General features: G+C 45.7%; 1 protein-coding gene across 8 annotated transcripts in view; it reads right to left on the bottom strand.

Moving 5' to 3' along the window:
- Window positions 1–21946, bottom strand: part of ADGRB1 (adhesion G protein-coupled receptor B1) — a 387137-nt gene that overhangs the window by 96589 nt on the left and 268602 nt on the right. For all 8 annotated transcript variants that reach the window (XM_087890962.1, XM_087890963.1, XM_087890966.1 and 5 more), the window contains one exon: window positions 10367–10556. In XM_087890962.1, the coding sequence (XP_087747088.1) occupies window positions 10367–10556 (190 nt within the window). The remainder of the gene's footprint in view (window positions 1–10366; window positions 10557–21946) is intronic.

The following is a 21946-nucleotide window of genomic DNA, read 5'->3' as shown; positions in this document are numbered from 1 at the left end:
AGGAGTGGCTCCTCAGGAGGAGGTCTCCTCGAGAGTAAGTCTTGGGGCTAATTGGCCACTCCCTTAGCCTATTTAAGGAGGAATGCCGACTGAAGCAATTTACAGGGAACAACTTCCTTCACATACCTTCCTGTCTTATCTTGCTTATCTTATGAGCTTCCTGCAAATTGCTTCTGGGCATTCTGCCAACCATAGTAAGCTTTCAGTTATTATTCTTTGAATTCTTGGTGGCTATTAATGCAGTTAATTAACAGCCATTGTAAAAAACTGGTTTATTTAGTAAACTAAGGTTTGAACGGACTTTGTGTGTGCTGCGTTCTTTGGGGTCCGTAGCTGGGGCAGAACAGATCACCTTTTGTGACCTTCTGATAATCAAAGTCAAAGCACAGTTAAAAAACTGTGGCAAGGAACGTTGTAAAATGGGGCAAAGCTCACTTAATAACTGTCTTGCTTAACAACATAAATGTTGGGCTCAGTTGTGGTCGTACGTCAAGGACTACCTGTACAAGGAGTTCTCAGCTTACAATCATTTCATTTACTGACTGTTTGAAGTTACAATGTCACTGCAAAAAAGTGACTTATGACTGTTTCTCAAAGTTATAACCGTTGCTGTGGACCCGTGATTGTGTGATGAAAGTTTGGACGGTGGCAATTGGCTCGTATGACAGTGGCCGTGGTCCCGGGTCATGTGATCACCTTTTGCAACCTTCTGACATGCAAAAACCATAGAGAAGCCAGATTCACTCAACAACCGCATAATTCTCTTAACAAGTGCCGTCATCGACTTAACAACTGCTGCAAAAAGGTGGTAAAACAGGACAAAACTCACAAAGAGCCGGGGTGGCACAGTGGTTAGAATGCAGTATTGCAGGCTAACTCTGCTCACATTGCCAGGAGTTCGATTCCTTCCATCCTAGATTGTATTTTTTTTTTTTTTAATTTGATTTATATGCCGCCCTTCTCCGAAGACTCAGGGCAGCTTACAGTGCGTTAAGCAATAGCCTTCATCCTTTTGTATATTTATACAAAGTCAGCTTATTGCCCCCACAAACTGGGTCCTCAATTTACCTACCTTAGAAAGGATGAAAGGCTGAATCAACCTTGAGCCTGGCGAGATTTGAACCTGCAGTAATTGCAGGCAGCTGGTCTTAATAAGCTTAATAACAGGGTGCCTTAAACCCCTGTACTACCAAGGCTCTTGGTATTGTATTGTATTGTATTGTATTGTATTGTGTTGTGTTGTGTTGTGTTGGGTTGTGTTGGGTTGTGTTGGGTTGTGTTGTGTTGGGTTGGGTTGTGTTGGGTTGGGTTAGGTTAGGTTAGGTTAGGTTAGGTTAGGTTAATAGAGTTGGAAGGGACCTTGTAGGTCATGTAGTCCAACCCCTGTCCAATCCTGACCAGCTCGAGATTGACTCAGACTTCCGTCTTTACCAAGGTCGGTAAAACGAGGACCCAGATTGTTGGAGGCAAGATGCTGACTCTGTAAAACCACTTAGAGATAGCTGTAAAGCCCTGTGAAGCAGTATATAAGTCTAAGCGCTATTGCTATTAACAACTGTTCTGCTTAGCAACAGGAATTTTGGGCTCAATTGCAGCCATAAGTCAAGGACTTCCTGTAAGCCTGTTTAGCAGATTTTACACTTAACAGACCAGTAGCTGCCCAGACCTTGAAAAAAAAAAATATCGGAGAAGTCTACTCTACTGGATGTCGTCTCCCTGAAGAGGATAATTTTCACCAACTCAACAAATAATTTCACGTCATTTTCAACAATCCGGGTTACACAGGTAGTCCTCGACTTATAACCATTCATTTAGTGACCGTCCAAAGTTACAATGGCACTGAAAAAGGGGATTTATGATCAGTCCCTGCACCCGTAACCGTTGCAAGCATCTCTATGTTGATGTGATCAAAATTCGGGTGCTCACCTACTTTGAATGGTCACTAAACAAATGAACATAAGTCAAGGACTCCCTGTAATCGTTACACAAAGGAGACACCAATTGCCACCAATAATGCAATTTGAGATTTAAGGGGCATTGAAGTATACTAGACACCAGTGGTGAAATCCAATTTTTTTAACTACCGGTTCTGTGGGCGTGGCTTGGTGGGCGTGGTGTGGCTTGGTGGGTGTGGCTTGGTGGGCATGGCAGGGGAAGGATACTGCAAAATCCCCATTCCTCCCCACTCCTGGGGGAAGGATATTGCAAAATCTCCATTCCCTTCCCATTCCTGGGGGAAGGATATTGCAAAATCTCCATTCCCTTCCCATTCCTGGGGGAAGGATATTGCAAAATCTCCATTCCGTTCCCACTCTGGGGCCAGCCAGAGGTGGTATTTGCCGGTTCTCTGAACTACTCAAAATTTCCGCTACCGGTTGTCTAGAACCGGTCAGAACCTGCTGGGTCAGTTTGTGGGGGCAATAAACTGACTTTGTATAAAATATACAAAAGTATGAAGGCTATTGCTTAACGCATTGTAAGCCGCCCTGAGTCTCCAGAGAAGGGCGGCATATAAATCAAATTAAATAATAATAATAATAATAATAATTATGCTTGAAATATACAAGTCCCAGCAAATAAAAAGAGATCGGATAAAATAAGCAGAATGTAAGTATAATAATGTACAATTATATATTATAATGCAATAATGTACGACAGTTCATTTAGTGACCAAAATTACAACAACGGCACTGAAAAAAAGCGATTTACGACAATTTTTCACACGTGTCGCATCCCGATGCGATCAAGATTCAGACGCTTGGCAACGGACTCGTATTTATGACCGTTGCAACGTTCCCGTGATCTCCTTTTGCGACCTTCTGACAAACAAAGTCAACGAGGAAGCCCCATTCATTTAACAACCGCGTCACTAACTTATCAACGGCAGTGATTCATTTAACAACGGTGGCAAGAAACATCATAAACAGGGACGTAAACTCACTTAGCCAGTGCCCCACTTAACCACAGATATTTTGGGCTCCATCGCGGTCGTAAACCGAGGACTACCTGTAGATTCTCAAGTGAAGTTTTATTTATTTATTTAAAAGAAAAGGAATACACCTAAAAACGTAATCGGAGATTTTGCACGATCTTCTTCATTGGATTTTTTTTTTTTAATTTTTTTTTTAAAAAATTGATTTATATGCTGCCCTTCTCCGGAGACTCAGGGCGGCTTACAAGGCGCTAAGCAATAGCCTTCATCCTTTTGTATATTTTTATACAAAGTCAGCTTATTGCCCCCACAAACTGGGTCCTCATTTCACCTACCTTTGAAAGGATGGAAGGCTGAGTCAACCTTGAGCCTTGGCGAGATTCGAACCTGCAGTAATTGCAGGCAGCTGTTCTTAATAACAGGGTGCTTTCGACCACTGTACTACCAAGGCTCTTTCCACTTCCTTTCCTTTTTCTGCATTCAGACTTTGCCATGCGCCATGAAGCACCCATCTTCTCAAGCACCACCAAAAACCGACCAAAACAGAAATCCCAAAGAGGGAATAAAATTAAACGAAATTAGCATGTTGTGTGAATGAAGCTAGCAGATCTTTAACTGACCTCTTTGCAGGGGTGGGTTCTAAATTTTTTTACTACCGGTGCTGTGGGCGTGGCTTATTTTGTGGGCATGGCTTGATAGTCATGTGACAATTCTTTAGGATTTAGCAGAGGTACTGGTCTACCAGGCTTTTAACTGCTTGCAGAGCTGTACCGGTCTACCCATTTGTTTTTGGAGGCACCGGTCTACTCATTTGTTTTTGGAGGCACCGGTCTACTCATTTGTTTTTGGAGGCACCGGTCTACTCATTTGTTTTTGGAGGCACTGGTCTACTCATTTGTTTTTGGAGGCACTGGTCTACTCATTTGTTTTTGGAGGCACTGGTCTACTCATTTGTTTTTGGAGGCACTGGTCTACTCATTTGTTTTTGGAGGCACTGGTCTACTCATTTGTTTTTGGAGGCACCAATCTACTCATTCGTTTTTGGAGGCACCGGTCTATCCATTTGTTTTTGGAGGCACCGGTCTACTCATTTGTTTTTGGAGGCACCAATCTACTCATTTGTTTTTGGAGGCACCGGTCTACTCATTTGTTTTTGGAGGCACTGGTCTACTCATTTGTTTTTGGAGGCACCAATCTACTCATTCGTTTTTGGAGGCACCGGTCTATCCATTTGTTTTTGGAGGCACCGGTCTACTCATTTGTTTTTGGAGGCACCGGTCTACTCATTTGTTTTTGGAGGCACTGGTCTACTCATTTGTTTTTGGAGGCACCGGTCTACTCATTTGTTTTTGGAGGCACTGGTCTACTCATTTGTTTTTGGAGGCACCAATCTACTCATTTGTTTTTGGAGGCACCGGTCTATCCATTTGTTTTTGGAGGCACCGGTCTACTCATTTGTTTTTGGAGGCATCGGTCTACTCATTTGTTTTTGGAGGCACCGGTCTACCACCACACTGCCTTTTAACACTGATCATCAGAGCGGCCCTTTGAAGCCCCGGGGCAAGAGTGTAAACAGTTTTTTTCCTCCTAGCCAATCAGCTGGGACTCGGGAGGCAGCAATAGATTGGGGGTGGGGCCAAATAAAAGGTAAGAATAACGTGGGAGGGGCAGGGGGACAGGAGGAGCAGAACCGGTTTGGTGACGTCATATCGTCACCACTACTGGCTTGGCGGAACCGGGCGGAACTGGGAGGAACCCACCACTGCCTCCTTGGGGATGTTGTGGGAACACAGACACAACGTAAAGTGATTTTCTAAGGGCATTAAAGTACAAACGAGGTTGCTAATAATCACGGAATAATAATAACAGGATAGCAGAGCTGGCAGGGACCTTGGAGGTCTTTTAGTCCAATTCCCCACTCAAGCAGGAGACCCCCATCCCAGTGATGGCTAACCTTTTTGCCATCGCGTGCCAAAAGTGGGGGGAGCGGGGGGGATCATGCATGCGCGTGCCCACACCCATAATTCTATGCCCCCCGCCCCCCATGCATGTGTGCGTGACCCACCCGCACTCCCCCTGCTTTTGGCACGCAATGGCACAATGGGCCTGGTAGGCCCATTTTTCGCCCTCCCCAGACTCCAGGACCTTTCTAGGAGCCAACCCCCTGGAAGCCCTCCAGAGGCTGGAAATTTGCTGACTTCTGGTGGGACCGGAAGGCTCATTTTTTGTTCTCCCCAGGCTCCAGAGCCTTTCCAGGAGCCTGGGGAGGGCGAAAATGGCCCTCCGGAGGCTGGAAACAGCCTGTTTCCCTACTTCTGGTGGGCCCAGAAGGCCCGAAAATTGGCTGGCCAGCTGAGCTCGCGTGCCCACTGATATGACTCTGGATGCCACCTGTGGCACCCATGCCATAGGTTCGCCATCACAGCCCTATCCCATATCAGACAAATGGTTGTCCAGTCTCTTCTTTAAAAAAAACCCCAGTGTTGGAGCATTCACAACTTCTGGAGGCAAGTTGTTCCACTGGTTAATAGTCCTCACTGTCAGGAATTTTCTGCTTAGTTGCTTCACTGCTTGATTAGTTTCCAGCCATTGCTTCTTGTCTTGCCCTCAGGTGCCTTGGAGAATGGCTTGACTCCCACTTCTTTGTGGTAACCCCTAAAATATTGGAACACTGCTATCCTGTCTCCCCTAGTCCTTCTCGTCATTAAACTAGACATACCCAGTTCCTGCAACCGTTCTTCATATGTTTTATCCTCCAGACCCCTAATCCTCTTGGTTGCTCTTCTCTGCACTCTTTCTAGAGTCTCCACATCTTTTTTTACATCGTGGCGACTAAAACTAGATGCAGGATTCGAAGTGTGAACATAATAAGGATTTACAAATTGGTATCAACACTTCACGATACAGGTAGTCCTCAACTTAAGACCTAGTTCCGAAGTTCCGACAGCCGCTTCCTTGAAGACCTTTTTGATACAATTTCCAAAAATTTGGAATCAGCTGAAGTTGGAGTGCTTGCAAGTTATGGTGAAAAAAGTCAAGATCGCACTTATAATGGTAAGGTCAATTCTCACTGGAGGTTTTTAAGAAGAGACTGGACAGCCACTTGTCTAGAATGGGAGGGGGCCTCCTCCTTGAGCAGGGGGTTTATTTATTTATTTTATTTCTTAGATTTCTATGCCGCTCTTCTCCTGTAGGACTCGGGGCGGCTCACAGAATAAAAAACATATAACAATAAATAAAACTAAAAACATCCAAATGTAAAAACCCCAACAACTAAAATCTCATAACAGATCAGGGAATTTGCTGAAAAAAGCGATGTCTTCAGTTCGGCGCAGAAAGCGCGGAGGTCGGGGGCCGTCCGAAGTCCGGTGGGTAATTCATTCCAGAGGGTCGGTGCGGCCACCAAGAACGCCCTCATCCTGGGGGCCACCAGCCCCCAATGTCTGGCCGATGGCACCCGGAGGAGGGCAGTCCTATGTGACCGCACTGGGCAGTGGGAGGCCGGTAGGAGGTGGTCCTGCAAGTACCCCGGCCCATGCCATGTAGGGATTTATAGGTCAAGACCAGCACCTTGAAGTGGATCCGAAGGGACACCGGTAACCAGTGCAGCTCGCGCAGGAGAGGTGTTACACGTTAACGGGAGGCTCCCGTAACAACCTGCGCGGCCACATTCTGGACCAGTTGAAGCCTCCGGGTGCACCCCAAGGGCAGCCCCATGTAGAGGGCATTGCAGTAATCCAGCCGAGAAATAATGAGAGTGTGAGTGACTGTACGAAGGGCATCCCTGTCTAGGAAAGGGCACAACTGGCACACTAGGCGAACCTGTGCAAAAGCCCCCCTTGTCACGGCCGTCAGATGATCCACCAGGGACAGCCGAGGATCAAGGAGGACGCCTAGATTACGAACCCTTTCAGAGGAAGTCAGCAACTCCCCTCCCATCTGAAGTGGTGGGGGTACTAGATCAGGAGACGCCGGCATCCACAGCCACTCAGTCTTGGAGGGGTTGAGTCTGAGTCTGTTCCTACCCATCCAGACCCGTACCGCCTCCAGGCACTGGGACATCACGGAAAGGGCAACACTGGGTTGGTCCGGGGTGGACCAGAAGACCTCCAAGCTCCCTTCCAAGTCTGTTATTCTGCCCATAAACTTTTTTAACCAAACCTGCTATAGTCAAACCTGACTTGAAGGAGACCTAACAAAGGTAAACCTTAAATGACCTGTAACAAACCAGCTTCAAACCGAACCTTGGTTCATTGCAACAAATCCTTGTTAAGAGAAGTTGACAGTTCTCAAGTTAAGACAAAGTTGACTTTGTCTCAGTTCAGGCAACACAACCAACTGTGGTATATATCTCTATCTCTATCTCTATCTCTATCTCTATCTCTATCTCTATCTCTATCTCTATCTCTATCTCTATCTCTATCTCTATCTCTCTGTCTGTCTGTCTATCTATCTATCTATCTATCTATCTATCTATCTATCTATCTATCTATCTTCTATCTAATGTTTCATATCTATCTATCTATCCATCTATCCATCTATCCATCTATCATCTATCATCTATCATCTATCATCGATCATCGATCATCTATCATCTATCATCTATCATCTATCATCTATCATCTATCATCTATCATCTATCATCTATCTATCTATCTATCTATCTATCTATCTATCTATCTTCTATCTAATGTTTCATATCTATCTATCTATCCATCTATCCATCCATCTATCCATCGATCATCGATCATCGATCATCGATCATCGATCATCGATCATCGATCATCGATCATCGATCATCTATCTATCTATCTATCTATCTATCTATCTATCTATCTAAAACAAAAGAGACAGAGAAATAAACTTCTCAACTTTGGGAAGCACACAAAGAACAGAGGTACGATCTAAGCCATAGACTGGTCATGGCTTACTCCTGCAACAATAAGCCAGGGTTTAGATGAACCAAAACGAAAAAGAGAGGAAGAAATAAGATTGAGGAGGCGGGAGCTGAAGCTTAAATTGTCCTCCCTTCAGCTAAGGTGCCCTGTAGAAGTGCGGAGGCCTACAAAAAGTTCTGACTTCTTGGAGGACGTCAACATGGGGAAGACATGAAGAGCGAAGGGCGGAAAGAACATTGATTTATTTATATTTGGTTATTGCTGAGTTGGTTCAGCTTTGAGATCACTTGGGTCATGACTAACCAAGGGTCACCTCCCTCCCTCCTTCCCCTCCAGAGGGATACAATCAAGATCAAGTGAGGTATTAATATCACTCTATAAAGCCTTAGTAAGACCACACCTAGAATGCTGCATCCAGTTTTGGTCACCACACTAGAAAAAAGATGTTGAGACTCTAGAAAGAATGCAGAGAAGAGCAACCAGGATGATTAGGGGACTGGAGGCTAAAACATACGATGAACAGTTGCAGGAACTGGGCCTGGCTAGTCTAGTGAAGAGAAGGACCAGGGGAGTCAGGATAGCAAGTCTTCCAATATTTGAGGGGCTGCCACAGAGAGGAGGAAGGGGGTCAAGCTATTCTCCAAAGCACCTGAAGGCCAGACAAGGAATAATGGATGGAAACTGATCAAGGAGAGATTCAATCTAGAAATAAGGAGAAATTTCCTGACAGTGAGAACAATCAACCCATGGGACAGAAGTTGCCTTCAGAAGTTGTGGGAACTTTATCACTGGAGGCTTTCAAGAAGAGACTGGACTGTCATCTGTCAGAAATGGTGTAGGCTCTCCTGCTTGGGCAGAGGGTTGGACTAGATGACCTACAAAGTTCCTTCCAACTTTTAAAATCTGTAAATCTCCAAGAAATGGGACAAGGAAGCAACTTGGTGGTTTGGATGTTGTGACAGTTCCCACTTTGGGCATCCTTAGAAGGACCCCGTCCTGCCCACCATCCTTCTGGATCTTCTCCTGCCCCAATTCCAGAGGCTTCAGCTTCGACAACCTTGTACTTTGAAAGCCACTTCAGTGCAGATGTTTCCATGGCAACTAGTGGACCAAATACATTAGTGTTTCTAATAATAAACCTATCTCGGAAAACCTGCCTTTTACCAGGAAACCTCCTCTCGCCCATCCCCACAATCTTCTCTTTACCCTTCCTTCCTGGTCAGGGAGGAGAAAACCTCAGAAGAACTTCCAGGAGCTCAACCCCAGAAGGATGGAAAGCTGAGAGCCGCCCAAGGGATGGGATGGAGAAGGGCAAATTTCAACTTGACCTAGAACACCAGTTTGCTAAATCAGAAACAAAGCTAACCTTGAAAAAAAAAAACACACACACAAAAGCCAAAAAAATCAAATAAATCCCACATCTACATTTCTTCCATCCAAACTTCTGATCTGGACGGAGACAATTTGATCCGTTCCGTTTCTTCTGTCCCAACTTTCCAGCCAGCGTCCCACCATCCCAGGAAAGACACATCTGGGCCAAAGCCCACATCCAAATCCAACCCTTCATCCAAACATCTGTGGGGCATTTTTGGAGCCAGTCCAAAGCTTCCACCTTTTCTTTCACCTCCAGCCCTGGGGAAGGATGAAGAAGGCATGCAGAACTTCGAGACAAAGCCACCACCTTTTTGGAGACCACCGAAAAGTCTCTCCGACACTCGGAGCCAAATCTGGAAGTTGAAACTGGACACCGGCCAACCCGGTGGAAAAAAAGGAGTTAAGCTGCCAGCGCTCCTTTCAAAAGGACCAAGGAGGCCATCACCTCCCATCCTTCACTGCTGCAAAGCTCAAACAGAGGCCTGGATACCCAGAGCCCCTCCGAGCATTTCGACACCGGCTGACTCATTTGCAAGCCTTCCCCCTGCCCCCCCCACAAGCAAAGCCAGCCCCCCCCTCTCGCCCCATCTCCAAGGAGCTCCCAATTTTACTGAGAAAAAGAGGGGGGGGTCAAAAGGCACAAGAGGGTGTCATTTTAATGCCGTTACGATCCCCGGCGATTTATTCAGGTCACCGGTTCTCAAAGAGAGCAAAGGAAAAGGGGGGTTGGTCTCTGCTAGATAACGCACCTCGCGATGTGCAAGATTGTGCAACGCCGATGCACAGCTGGGAGATGTGCAAAAGGCTAGAGAGACGTTGCTTTCCTCTAGCTGGGCATGCATGCAGTCACGGTCGCTCCGACGCGCTAATCTTTGCGATGCACCCACTGAGAGAGAGACACACACTCACTCAGGACACACACACACACCCCAACTCTGCCACACGCAGGCGTGCACCGAGCAAGCTGGAAATGTCACAGGCTGGACTGTGGATTTCTTTTTTTCCCCTCCCTCCCTCCCTCCCTTCTTCCCTTCCTTCCTTTCTTTCTTTCCTCCTCCACCTTTTGGGCAGAAGCCAAGGGTTTTGTCTCCCGCTCTGGCCGGCTGGCTGGCTGGCTGGCTGGCAGGCAGGCAGCGGAGATGCTCCTTTGGCAGGGACTTACCATGTCAGCAGCAATCTGGGCTAAGATGGCGAAGGTAGAGATCCGGTCACAGAAGCATTTGGTACGGAAAGGATCGACGAGGACTGTTCGGCAGCCTTTCCAGGACCAGGCGCCAAGCTGAGATGGAGAGAAGGAGGAAGAAGAGGAGGAGGAGGAGGAGGTGGCGATGGAGGAGGAGGAGGAGGAGGGTCTGTGAAAGGAGGGAGGAGGGGGAAGCGAGTGCAAAGGGGGAGAGAGAGATACGGAGAGAGAGAAAGAAAGAAAGAGACGTGCATACACACAGGGACAGAGAGAGAGAGAGAGAGAAAGGGGACGACAAGAGGAGAAGAGAAAACAAGCATCACCGACACATTGCTGAAGGAAACATCACAACCACAGTCAGCCTCACACGCCCCCCTCCCTCTGGTGCTCACGGCGTACGTGGCCCTCCCTTCCCTCTCCCCACCCCCCCAAAGGCAGCAAGGAATGCAGAAAAAAGAGGCAAGCCCACCCATCCACTGCAAAAGTGACTTTGAACCTTACCTGGATGTCACTCCGATTCCTGCCCGCCTTCTCCTGCTGCCCAGCCAGGAGTTTGCACCCCAAAGGCCCTCACTGAGGTCTCAAGCCACCCCCCTCCCCTTTCCAGCCTGGGTGGTTTGTTTGTTGTTGTTGGTTGTTTTTTTTTTTTGGAGAGGAGACCACCAGGAGATCTCAGGAAGTCAAGAAGTCAATAGAAGCCAATTTAGGACGGCTTTTCGAGGCTTTCACTTCGCGTCCAAGGTCCCGCACATCTCCTAGCCATCATCGGCACACAACTATGCACAAAACTCGGGCCAGCACTTCCTGCCTGGCTGCTTCGGGTTCAGCGCACCTGTGTGCGAGAAACACAATTCCTCCAGCTGCAACCGACAGCACTTTCCTCTCCTCCCTCTCTCCGAAGGCTGCTCATTTTCAGCCAGCGACTTGCACACACTTTTCATGGTGGCACATATCACATCCAGGATCCCACACACACACACACACACACATACACACCCTGGCTCTCAGCATGACACATCACCCTCTGTCACAAACCACGACTCTCCGGCGCACAACAATCCACCACCAAGGTCCACGTGGCATGCAAACACCCAGCGCGTGGCTTCCCACGCTCTCACACTCCCCGGCAGCAGCTGTTTCCACACCTACCGCCGTTCCGTATTCGGAGGGCCGTTTCACACCCGACCGGGAGGGGGTGGGGGGAAACAAAACAAAAATGGAATTGTGCCTGGATGGTTACACACCTCAGCAGGCAGCCGAGGGTTGTGAAAAGCGAACCACGGGTTCCACGAAACACGCAGCGTGTCCCATTCACACCTTCGAGCCTGCAATGCGCACAACTTTCCAGCAGGGAAAGTCATTCGTTGGGGCGTGTTTTGATGGGAGGGGTCTCGCTGGGATGTACAGGTTGCCTTTACCCTCGGCTTACAACAATTCGTTTAGTGACCGTCTGGAAGGGACAACGGCCTTGAAAAAAGGGGACTTACGACCGTTTTTCCACATTTACGACCATCGCAGCATGCCCAGAGTCACACGATCAAAATTTCAGACGCTCGGCAACTGACTTGTGTTTTACTGATCACGTGACCCCCGGGAGATGGTCGTAAGTGTTCGTAACTTCGAACGGTCACTAAACAAAGTGTTGTAAGTCAAGGACTACCTGAGGTAATCCTCCACTGAACAATGATTCATTTGGGTTCAAAGTTCAAAGTTACAACGGCACTGGAAAAAAGGGACTTGCGACCATTTTTCACACTTACGACCCTTATAGCGTCCCCCCCACAATCCTGTGATCAAACGTCAGACGCTTGGCAAACCGACTAGTATCTACGACGGTCGCATCGTCCTCGGGGAAGGGTCACGTGATCCCCCTTATGACAAGCAAAAGTCCATGGGGAAGCAGGATTCACTCAACGACCACGTTACTAACTTCACAATGGCAGGGATTCAGTTAACGACTGTGTCAAGAAAGGTCATAAAACGGGGCAGAGCTCACTTAACGTATGTCTCGCTTAGCAGACATGTGGGGCTCCATTGCGGTCGTAAGTCGGGGACTACCAACACAACCATCAGATGTCTAAGATGATGGAGAAACGCTTCGAGCTGGATGGAAGTTTCTCTCTGGATTGTATTTCCTTGAAAATACAAAATATTTTAGTAATACAATTTTGTATTACTAAATACAAAGTAACGCCCCTTAAATTGCATTTTATTTTTATTTTTACTTTTAAAAAATATCAATTGCTTTGCTAAATCCTCCTCTTCCTCCTCCACGCATCTATTGTTCTGTTTCTGCATCTCCTCGAACCATGTGATTTAATACAAGCAACTTTTCCATACAGCTTCATTCCTACAGGTCAATGACTTATGGCCACAACTGAGCCCAACCATTCCGTTGTTAAGTGAGACTTGACCTATTTTATGACCTTTCCGGCCTCCGTTGTTAAGCGAATCCGGTTTTCCCGGATTGACTTGGCTTGTCAGAAGGTCGCAAAAGGGGATCACGTGACACACCCCCCCGCCCGGGGACACCACCACCGTCATAAAAACGAGTCAGTTGCCAAGTGCCTCAATTTTGACCACGGGATGCTGCAATGGTCATGACTGTGAAAAATGATGACTGTTTTTCAGGGCTGTTGCAACTGAACGGTCACTAAACGAATTGCTGTAAGTCGAGGACTACCTGAACACAGATAGTCCTCGACTTACAACAAACTGTTGTGTTTGTTTAGTAACCCTTCGAAGTTACAACAACATCCCAAAGGTGCTTTTTTCAACAGGCAACTGAACGTTGTTGTTCTTTCTTTTGAAGATGTTTCACTTCGCATCCAAGAAGCTTCTTCAACTCTTCCATTCCCCACCATCCAGTCAGTGCTGAAAAAGCTTCTTGGATAAGAAGCAAAACATCTTCAAAAGAAAAAAAAAACGAAGTCCAGTTGCCTCCTGAAAAATAGCACCTTTGAAAGAACCGTGATCTGGATTAAGGGGTGAAATCCGGCAGGTTCTGACAGGTTCTGGAGAACCGGTAGCGGAAATTTTGAGTAGTTCGGAGAACCGTCAAATGCCACCTCTGGCTGGTCCCAGAGTTGGGTGGGAATGGGGATTTTGCAGTATCGGTCTCCCAGGAGTGGGGAGGGAATGGAGATTTTGCAGTCTCCTTCCCTCAGGAGTGGGGTGGGAATGGGGATTTTGCAGTATCCTTCCCCCAGGAGTGGGGTGGGAATGGAGATTTTGCAGTATTCTTCCCTCAGGAGTGGGGTGGGAACGGGGATTTTGCAGTCTCCTTCCCTCAGAAGTGGGATAGGAATGGGGATTTTGCAGTATCCTTCCCCCAGGAGTGGGGTGGGAACGGGGATTTTGCAGTCTCCTTCCCTCAGAAGTGGGAAGGGAATGGAAATTTTGCAGTATCCTTCCCTCAGGAGTGGGATGGGAATGGGGATTTTGCAGTATCCTTCCCTCAGGAGTGGGGTGGGAATGGAGATTTTGCAGTCTCCTTCCCTCAGGAGTGAGGTGGGAATGGAGATTTTGCAGTATCCTTCCCTCAGGAGTGGGATGGAAATGGGGATTTTGCAGTATCCTTCCCCCAGGAGTGAGGTGGGAATGGAGATTTTGCAGTATCCTTCCCCCAGGAGTGGGGTGGGAATGGGGATTTTGCAGTCTCCTTCCCTCAGAAGTGGGAAGGGAATGGAAATTTTGCAGTATCCTTCCCTCAGGAGTGGGGTGGGAATGGAGATTTTGCAATATCCTTCCCCCAGGAGTGGGGTGGGAATGGGGATTTTGCAGTATCCTTCCACGCCCACCAAGCCACACCATGCCCACCAAGCCATGCCCACAGAACCGGTCAATGGTGGGTTGTCCCCGGTTTGACCAATTCTATAGAACCGGTAGTAAAACCCGCAGGTGACTCCACCCACTGGCCCCGACGTCATCAGGAGGCTTCTGTGAAGAGCGCGCACGTGCGTGAGTGAAGCGAGTGCGCACGCACGGCCCTGTTGCCGAATTTCAGAGATCACGATGTGACTTTCAGGGTTTAACTTTGTCCATCACAAAGCCTGAAGAGCAATCCCACCCACTTTTATTCCCGGTGGGGCGTGGCTCCGTGACTCAGCTCAATCCCTGGCCCTCCCACGCCTCTTCCATTGCTGCGCACGCTTCTCCCTCCGACGCTGCCTGGGATCAAGCCAGGATTCATCCTCCTCGATCCCTATCAATGGGTGCTCCGATATGCCTTCCTCCTGGCACATCCCAGGCTGTTCCTCCTGGCCTTCGGATGAAACCTGAGGCATTGCCAGAGAGGAGGGTCCTGGAGAGGGAGGCCTTGTCAGTTCCTCCCCCTCACCTTCTGAGTCCTCTTCCTCTGTTAGGACAGGCTCGGGAGTCAGGGTCACATCACCTATCTCGTATCTACAACAGAGTCCTTTCAGCAGTTCCAAGAAGGTTCTACACCCGTTTGAACTATCCAGGTGACCCCAACGGAGGGCACAGATAGTGGCCTCAACAACTCTCTAAAAACAATGCAAATGACTAGCTGTCTTGAAGGAAACAAAATCCTTCCATTCCCCACCATCCAATCAGAGCTGAGGAAGCTCAAGATCCAGATGGATCTTGACAGACTTGAACACTAGGCTCTATCTAACAACATGAAATTCAATGTAGAGAAAAGTAAAGTCTTGCACTTAGGCAACAAAAACCAAAAATACACATATAGACTGGGTGAAACCAGGTTTAATAGCAGTGACTGTGAGACGGATCTTGGAGTCTTAGTGGACAACCAGTTAAATATGAGCCAGCAGTGTGCGGCGGCAGCCAAAAAAGCCGATGCAATCCTAAATTGCACTAACAGAGGGATGCAATCAAGATCAAGTGAGGTACTAATACCACTCTATAAAGCCTTAGTAAGACCACACCTAGAGTACTGCATCCAGTTTTGGTCACCACACTATAAAAAAAGATGTTGACACTCTAGAAAAAGTGCAAAGAAGAGCAACCAGGATGATGAGGGGACTGGAGACTAAAACATACGATGAACGGTTGCAGGAACTGGGCATGGCTGGTCTAGTGAAGAGAAGGACCAGGGGAGACATGATAGCCGTCTTCCAATACTTGAGGGGCTGCCACAGAGAGGAGGAAGGGGGCCAAGCTATTCTCCAAAGCACCCGAAGGCCAAACAAGGAATAATGGATGGAAACTGACCAAGGAGAGATTCAACCTAGAAATGAGGAGGAACTTTCTGACAGTGAGAACAATCAACCCATGGAACAGAAGTTGCCTTCAGAAGTGGTGGGAGCTTCATCACTGGAGGCTTTCAAGAAGAGATTGGACAGATTTGTCAGAAGTGGTGTAGGGTCTCCTGCTTGAGCGGGGGGTTGGACTAGATGACCTATAAGGTCCCTTCCAACTCTGTTAATCTGTTAAAGCTCCATAGACAGCAAAATGAAACAGCCCTTCGGTACTGGGGTCTTTTGACCTCTGGTCTGAGGTCGGCCTAATATTCTGCTGCATTCCTCTGCCACGTTGAATCGTCCATCAAGAGCAGAGGAGAGGAGTCAAAATGACTTGTTTCGGCTACAAATTTCCCGAGAGCAATCTTCATTTGCAGCTTCCTCCCCCATCCCCCACCCCTCACCCTTATTTCAGCACCCTCTAGAAATCCTTATTTTTGCACCCTTATTTTTTGCACCCTCTGGAAATCCAAGCAGGATTGTCAGATCGAGTAACACAGGAACGGATGGAAATTTGAGGCCCTGGCATCTTTCATTTTGCAAACCTCACGGTGGTAACTTAAAAATCTGAAATTACAGTCGGCTGCTCAAAAGCCTGAAACACTTTCAGCTCTCTTTCAATATTTATTTATTTATTTATTTATTTTCTTACTCGCATCTCACATCTAGTCAAACATGCATTTATCTGAGTAAATATTTAGCCGATATATTTCAGTTAAATACTTCATATCCCAGACGCTCTGGGTAGCTTACTGAAACATAAAAATAAGTGATCATAAAATAAAGCCGCACCACTGATATGGTAAAAGCCGGCAACGTTAAGTCGGAAGGGAGGCTAAAGGAATTGCTCTGATCAGCAGTTTTGAAGTGTTTTACGATTGTGCACCAAGGCGAATCTCGTCCTTTGATTGCAACATTATCCTTTGAATTTTTTGCACCTTTTCAAGTTTTGCAGTGTTGTGCTGCTCCTTGGCTCAAACAAACAAACAAACAAAAAGGAAAGACGTCTTCAAATAGGCACTTTTCCTTAGAGTTGTATATATCTGTGTGTTTGTATTTGTGTGGGTGGATGGATGGATGGACTCAGATAAATGGATGGATAGAGATTGATGGATGGATGGATGGAGAGAGAGAGACAGAGTGTGAGAGATGGAAAGATGATAGATGATTAGATAGATAGATAGATAGATAGATAGATAGATAGATAGATAGATAGATATGGATGGTAGGTAGATAGGTAGGTAGGTAGGTAGGTAGGTAGGTAGGTAGGTAGGTAGGTAGGTAGATAGATAGATAGATAGATAGATAGATAGATAGATAGAGAGAGAGAGAGATAGAGAGATGATAGATGGATGGATGGATAGATAGATAGATAGATAGATAGATAGATAGATGATAGATGGATGGATGGATGGATGGATGGATAGATAGATAGATAGATAATGGATGGATTGTAGATAGATAGATAGATAGATAGATAGATAGATAGATAGATAGATAGATAGATAGATATGGGTGGTAGGTGGATAGGTAGGTAGGTAGGTAGGTAGGTAGGTAGGTAGGTAGGTAGATAGATAGATAGATAGACAGACAGACAGACAGACAGACAGACAGACAGACAGACAGATAGATAGATAGATAGATAGATAGATAGATAGATAGATGATAGATGGATGGATGGATGGATGGATAGATAGATAGATAGATAATGGATGGATTGTAGATAGATAGATAGATAGATAGATAGATAGATAGATAGATAGATAGATAGATAGATAGATAGATAGATAGATAGGATGGATGGATGGATGGATGGATGGATGGATGATTAGAGATAGAATAGTTAGATATAATTTTAGAAAAATATGCCTGCAAAATTGAACTGATTTGGCCTAATGGTGAAAGCTCCAGTCTAGAAACCAAGAGGCTGTGAGTTCTAGTCCTGCCTTAGGTTTTGTACTTTCAGAGTCCTGCCCCAAAGGAGCTACTGGAAGAAACTGGGATGGGGAAAAGAGGCAACATGCTGGAAAAGAGAGGAAGGAAAGGAAGGCCCAAGAGAGGACCAGCTCCCCCTTCTATCAGCTCCCCGCTTCTGTGAGAAGCTTGGGATCAATTCTTTGCGCCCCCCCCCCCCCCCACGAACTCAAACTTTCCACAACAGACAAGATATTGATGCCTTTGCTAATTAGGAGCAGGAGCTTTTTCCTTCTTTTCTTTGAAGCTTTAATTAATTCAGAAAACATTTATTGTGCCCAGAGAGACATGATCACCCTCAATTAAAGCACATGGCTCTTTAATAACCCAAAATATTTTCCAGGAGGGCTGGGAGGATTTTCCTTTCACCTCAGTAATACAACATCCATTTTTATAAGCTGCTTTTTTTCTTATTATATCTGTCAGATATCTTCCTCGGCTAAATGTTGAACTGGTTCTTTGATCTGAGAAACTGTGGTCTCATTCAATTCTTTCCTTCCTTCCTTCCTTCCTTCCTTCCTTCCTTCCTTCCTTCCTTCCTTCCTTCCTTTTTTTTTTTTTTAAATTTGATTTATATGCCGCCCTTCTCCGGAGACTCAAGGCGGCTTACAATGCGTTAAGCAATAGCCTTCATTCTTTTGTATGTTTTATACAAAGTCAGCTTATTGCCCCCACAATCTGGGTCCTCATTTCACCTACCTTAGAAAGGATGGAAGGCTGAGTCAACCTTGAGCCTTGGCGAGATTCGAACCAGCAGAAATTGCAGGCAGCTGTGTTAATAACAGGGTGCACTAAACCCCTGTACTATCAAGGCTCTTCCTTCTTTCTTTCTTTCTTTCTTTCTTTCTTTCTTTCTTTCTTTCTTTCTTTCTTTCTCTCTCTCTCTCTCTCTCTCTCTCTCGCTCTCTCTCTCTTTTGCAACAAAGCAGATATGTTTTGGGATTCACTTCTGGGATTTTATTCCTTTGTGTTGCAGTCCAGCATACGTTCCAGAGATTTCTGTGTGGTCTCCCATCCAAAGATGGGAAAAGAATTAAATGTACAAGGAAGCAGGTTTTTAAAGGAAGAGGCTGTCTTGGGAGCTGGGGGGGGGGGTTCCCTTTTATTGGAGATGTTGAAGCGGATGCTAGATGACTACGTCTCGGGGGATGCTAAAGGAGTGGGTTTCAGTATCGGGCAGGGGGTTGGGCTAGATGATCTCTAAAGCCCCTTCCAACTCTGGCATGCAATGACTCTATGTCAGGTCAGTTCAATTCAACTTGATTGATTAAAACTAAGGTTTCTACTGTTACTTGGATATTGCCAGAATGTGTATCCTTCCTTCATTGTCTATTGCTTGCATTTATCTCTTTCTCTCTCTTTCCCTCCCCCTCTCCGTCTTTCTACACAGACACACACACCTCTATCATCTATCTATCTATCTATCTATCTATCTATCTATCTATCTATCTATCTATCTATCTATCTGTCATCTTCTATCAACCTATCAACCTATCAACCTCTCTCTCTCTCTCTTTATATCTATCTATCTATCTATCTATCTATCTATCTATCTATCATCTATCTACTTACCATCTATCGTCTATCACACTGGTGAAATCCAATTTTTTTTATTACCAGTTCTGTGGGCATGGCTTGGTGGGCATGGCAGGGGAAGGATACTGCAAAATCTCCATTCCCACCCCACTCCAGGTGAAGGATATTGCAAAATCTCCATTCCCACCCCACTCCAGGTGAAGGATATTGCAAAATCTCCATTCCCACCCCACTCTGGGGCCAGCCTGAGATGGTATTTGCCGGTTCTCCAAACTACTCAAAATTTCCGCTACCAGTTCTCCTGAACCTGTCAGAACCTGCTGGATTTCACCCCTGATCTATCATCTATCTATCTATTGTTGGACTATATTTATTATCTACTGTGTAAACAGATGTATGTATGTATGTATGTATGTATGTATGTATCTATCTATCTATCTATCTATCTATCTATCTATCTATCTATCTATCAATCTATCATCATTTATCATCTATCTACCATTTACAATCTATTGTCTATCATCTATCTATCTATTGCCAGACTATATTTATTATCTACTATCTAAACATACCAGGATAAATGGCCTGGGAGCTAAATTGTATGATGAATGGAATTAGGTATGTTTAGCCTAAGGAAGAGAAGGCTCAGGAGCCTGGCCTAAATCTTTTCCCCTTTTTAAATGTAAATTTTAATTTGTTTTTAAATTATGGGGTATTTTAAATTTGTCTCAGCCGAATTATTTAATTCGTTTTTATTCTATTTTAAATTTTTGTATTTATGTGTTTTATTCTGTGGCTGTTCTCCGCCCTGAGTCCTTCGGGAGTAGGGCGGTATAGAAATCCAATAAAATAAATAAATAAATAAATAAATAAATAAATAAATAAATAAATAAATAAATAAATAAATAAAACGATAGCTGTCATCTATCACTTGAGGGGCTGTCACCGAGAAGAGGGAGCGAACTTATTCTCCAGAGCACCTGAAGGTAGAACAAGAAGCAATCGGTAGAAGCTCCTCAGAAAGGAGATCCAACCTGGGAATAAGGAATAATTTCCTGACAGAACAACGATTAAGCAACAGAACAGCTTCTCTCCCGGAGTTCTGGATGCTCCATCGCTGGAGGTTTTCAAGAAGAAATTGAACAGCCATTTTTCTGGGATAGTATAATGACTCCTGCCTTGGGCAAGGGGCTGGACTAGAAGACCTCCAAGGTCTCATCCAGCCCTATAATTCTATTATTTCCTGGTACCCAGCAGACCTCATCCTACTGATCTTCTGAGCCCAGATAAATCATGCTGAACTCCATACTCTAAAATACAACTTGCCCATCTTCAGAGCCCTAAAGAGGTTGCATTTTAAAGAAAACCCAGAAATGGGATTTTAATCAATCAATCAATCAATCAATCAATCAATCAGTGAGCCTGCATAGCTCAACAGACTAAAAGCCTGTTATTAACATTCAGCTGTCTGCAATTATTGCATGTTCGAATCTCCCCAGGCTCAAGGTTGACTCAGCCTTCCATCCTTTCTAAGGTAGGTAAATTGAGGACCCAGTTTGTGGGGGCAATAAGCTGACTTTGTATAAATATACAAAAGTATGAAGGCTATTGCTTAACGCATTGTAAGCCGCCCTGAGTCTCCGGAGAAGGGCGGCATATAAATCTAATTTAAAAAAAATCAGAATAAAGCTGGAAGGGACCTTGGAAGTCTTCTAGTCCAGCTGTCTGCTCAAACAGGAGACCCTATACCATGTCAAACAAGTGGCTGTCCAGTCTCTTCTTAAAAGCCTCCAGGGCTGAAGCACCCTAAAACATTAACAAAAAATACACTCAAAACATTCTGAATAAATCACGTCTAAATAAACCCGCAGATGCATTCATTCACCGGCAGCAGTTAAAAGAAAAGGGGGGTGAACATGTTTTTTTGAGAAGCATTTTTCCATACAGTGTTGGCTGGAGGTAAAATATTGCTGCCAGACTCTTCAAACTCTTCAAATATCACCTTTTTCTGCTTTCTTTGAAGATCCACGGACTCATTCATGCAATGAAGAGCCAGAGGGGGAAAAAAATCTTAGCGGAGCTTTTCCAAAACCCAGGTTTTTTACACCTCTGGGACTCGCTGAAATTCTCTTTTGTTCACTGCAAGGCACAAAAAGAGACAGCTAGTCTGTCTGAAAGCCCAAGGCCTATCATCCCCAGCCAGCAGGGAGGAATTCATCTAATCCATCTGGAATGCAGATGACCAAGGGACACAGCCTTTGAGAAACAGAATGAAGGGGATACAAGTAATCCTTGATTTATGACTTGTTCTGCCCCCGCTATGGACCCCAAAGAACGCAGCACACACAAACTCTATACAAAGCTTATTTTACTCAGATAACTTAATCTTTATCAACCAAAGGCTGTTAATAAACTGTCTTAACAGCCTACCAGAATTCTAAGATAAGGTAATCACAGTCTTACTAGAGTTGGCAGAAAGCCCAGAAACAATTTTGCAGAGAATCCAGACGCGAAGGAGAGTGAACTAAAGTTGTTCCCTGCAACTTGCTTCAGTCGGCATTCCTCCTTAAATAGGCTAAGGGAGTGGCCAATTAGCCCCAAGCCTTACTCTTGAGGAGACCTCCTCCTGAGGAGCCACGGCCACTCTGTGCGCCTGTGCATCGAGAAGAGGCTCCTCCTCTTCGTCCTCTTCACTTATGGGAGCTTCTGGAGGTTCTGAAGGTCCTGGCTGAATCCCCACCTCTAGCACCACACCTTCTCCAGCCTCCTCACTGTCCGACTCGAATGCCAGCTGCACAGGCTGCTGGTGCAGCATCACACCAGCCTC

Source organism: Pantherophis guttatus, chromosome 3, assembly GCF_059756535.1.
Source record: "Pantherophis guttatus breed Tessera chromosome 3, ASM5975653v1, whole genome shotgun sequence".
Classification (NCBI taxonomy): Eukaryota; Metazoa; Chordata; class Lepidosauria; order Squamata; family Colubridae; genus Pantherophis; species Pantherophis guttatus.
This window is presented reverse-complemented; position numbering and strand designations above follow the sequence as displayed.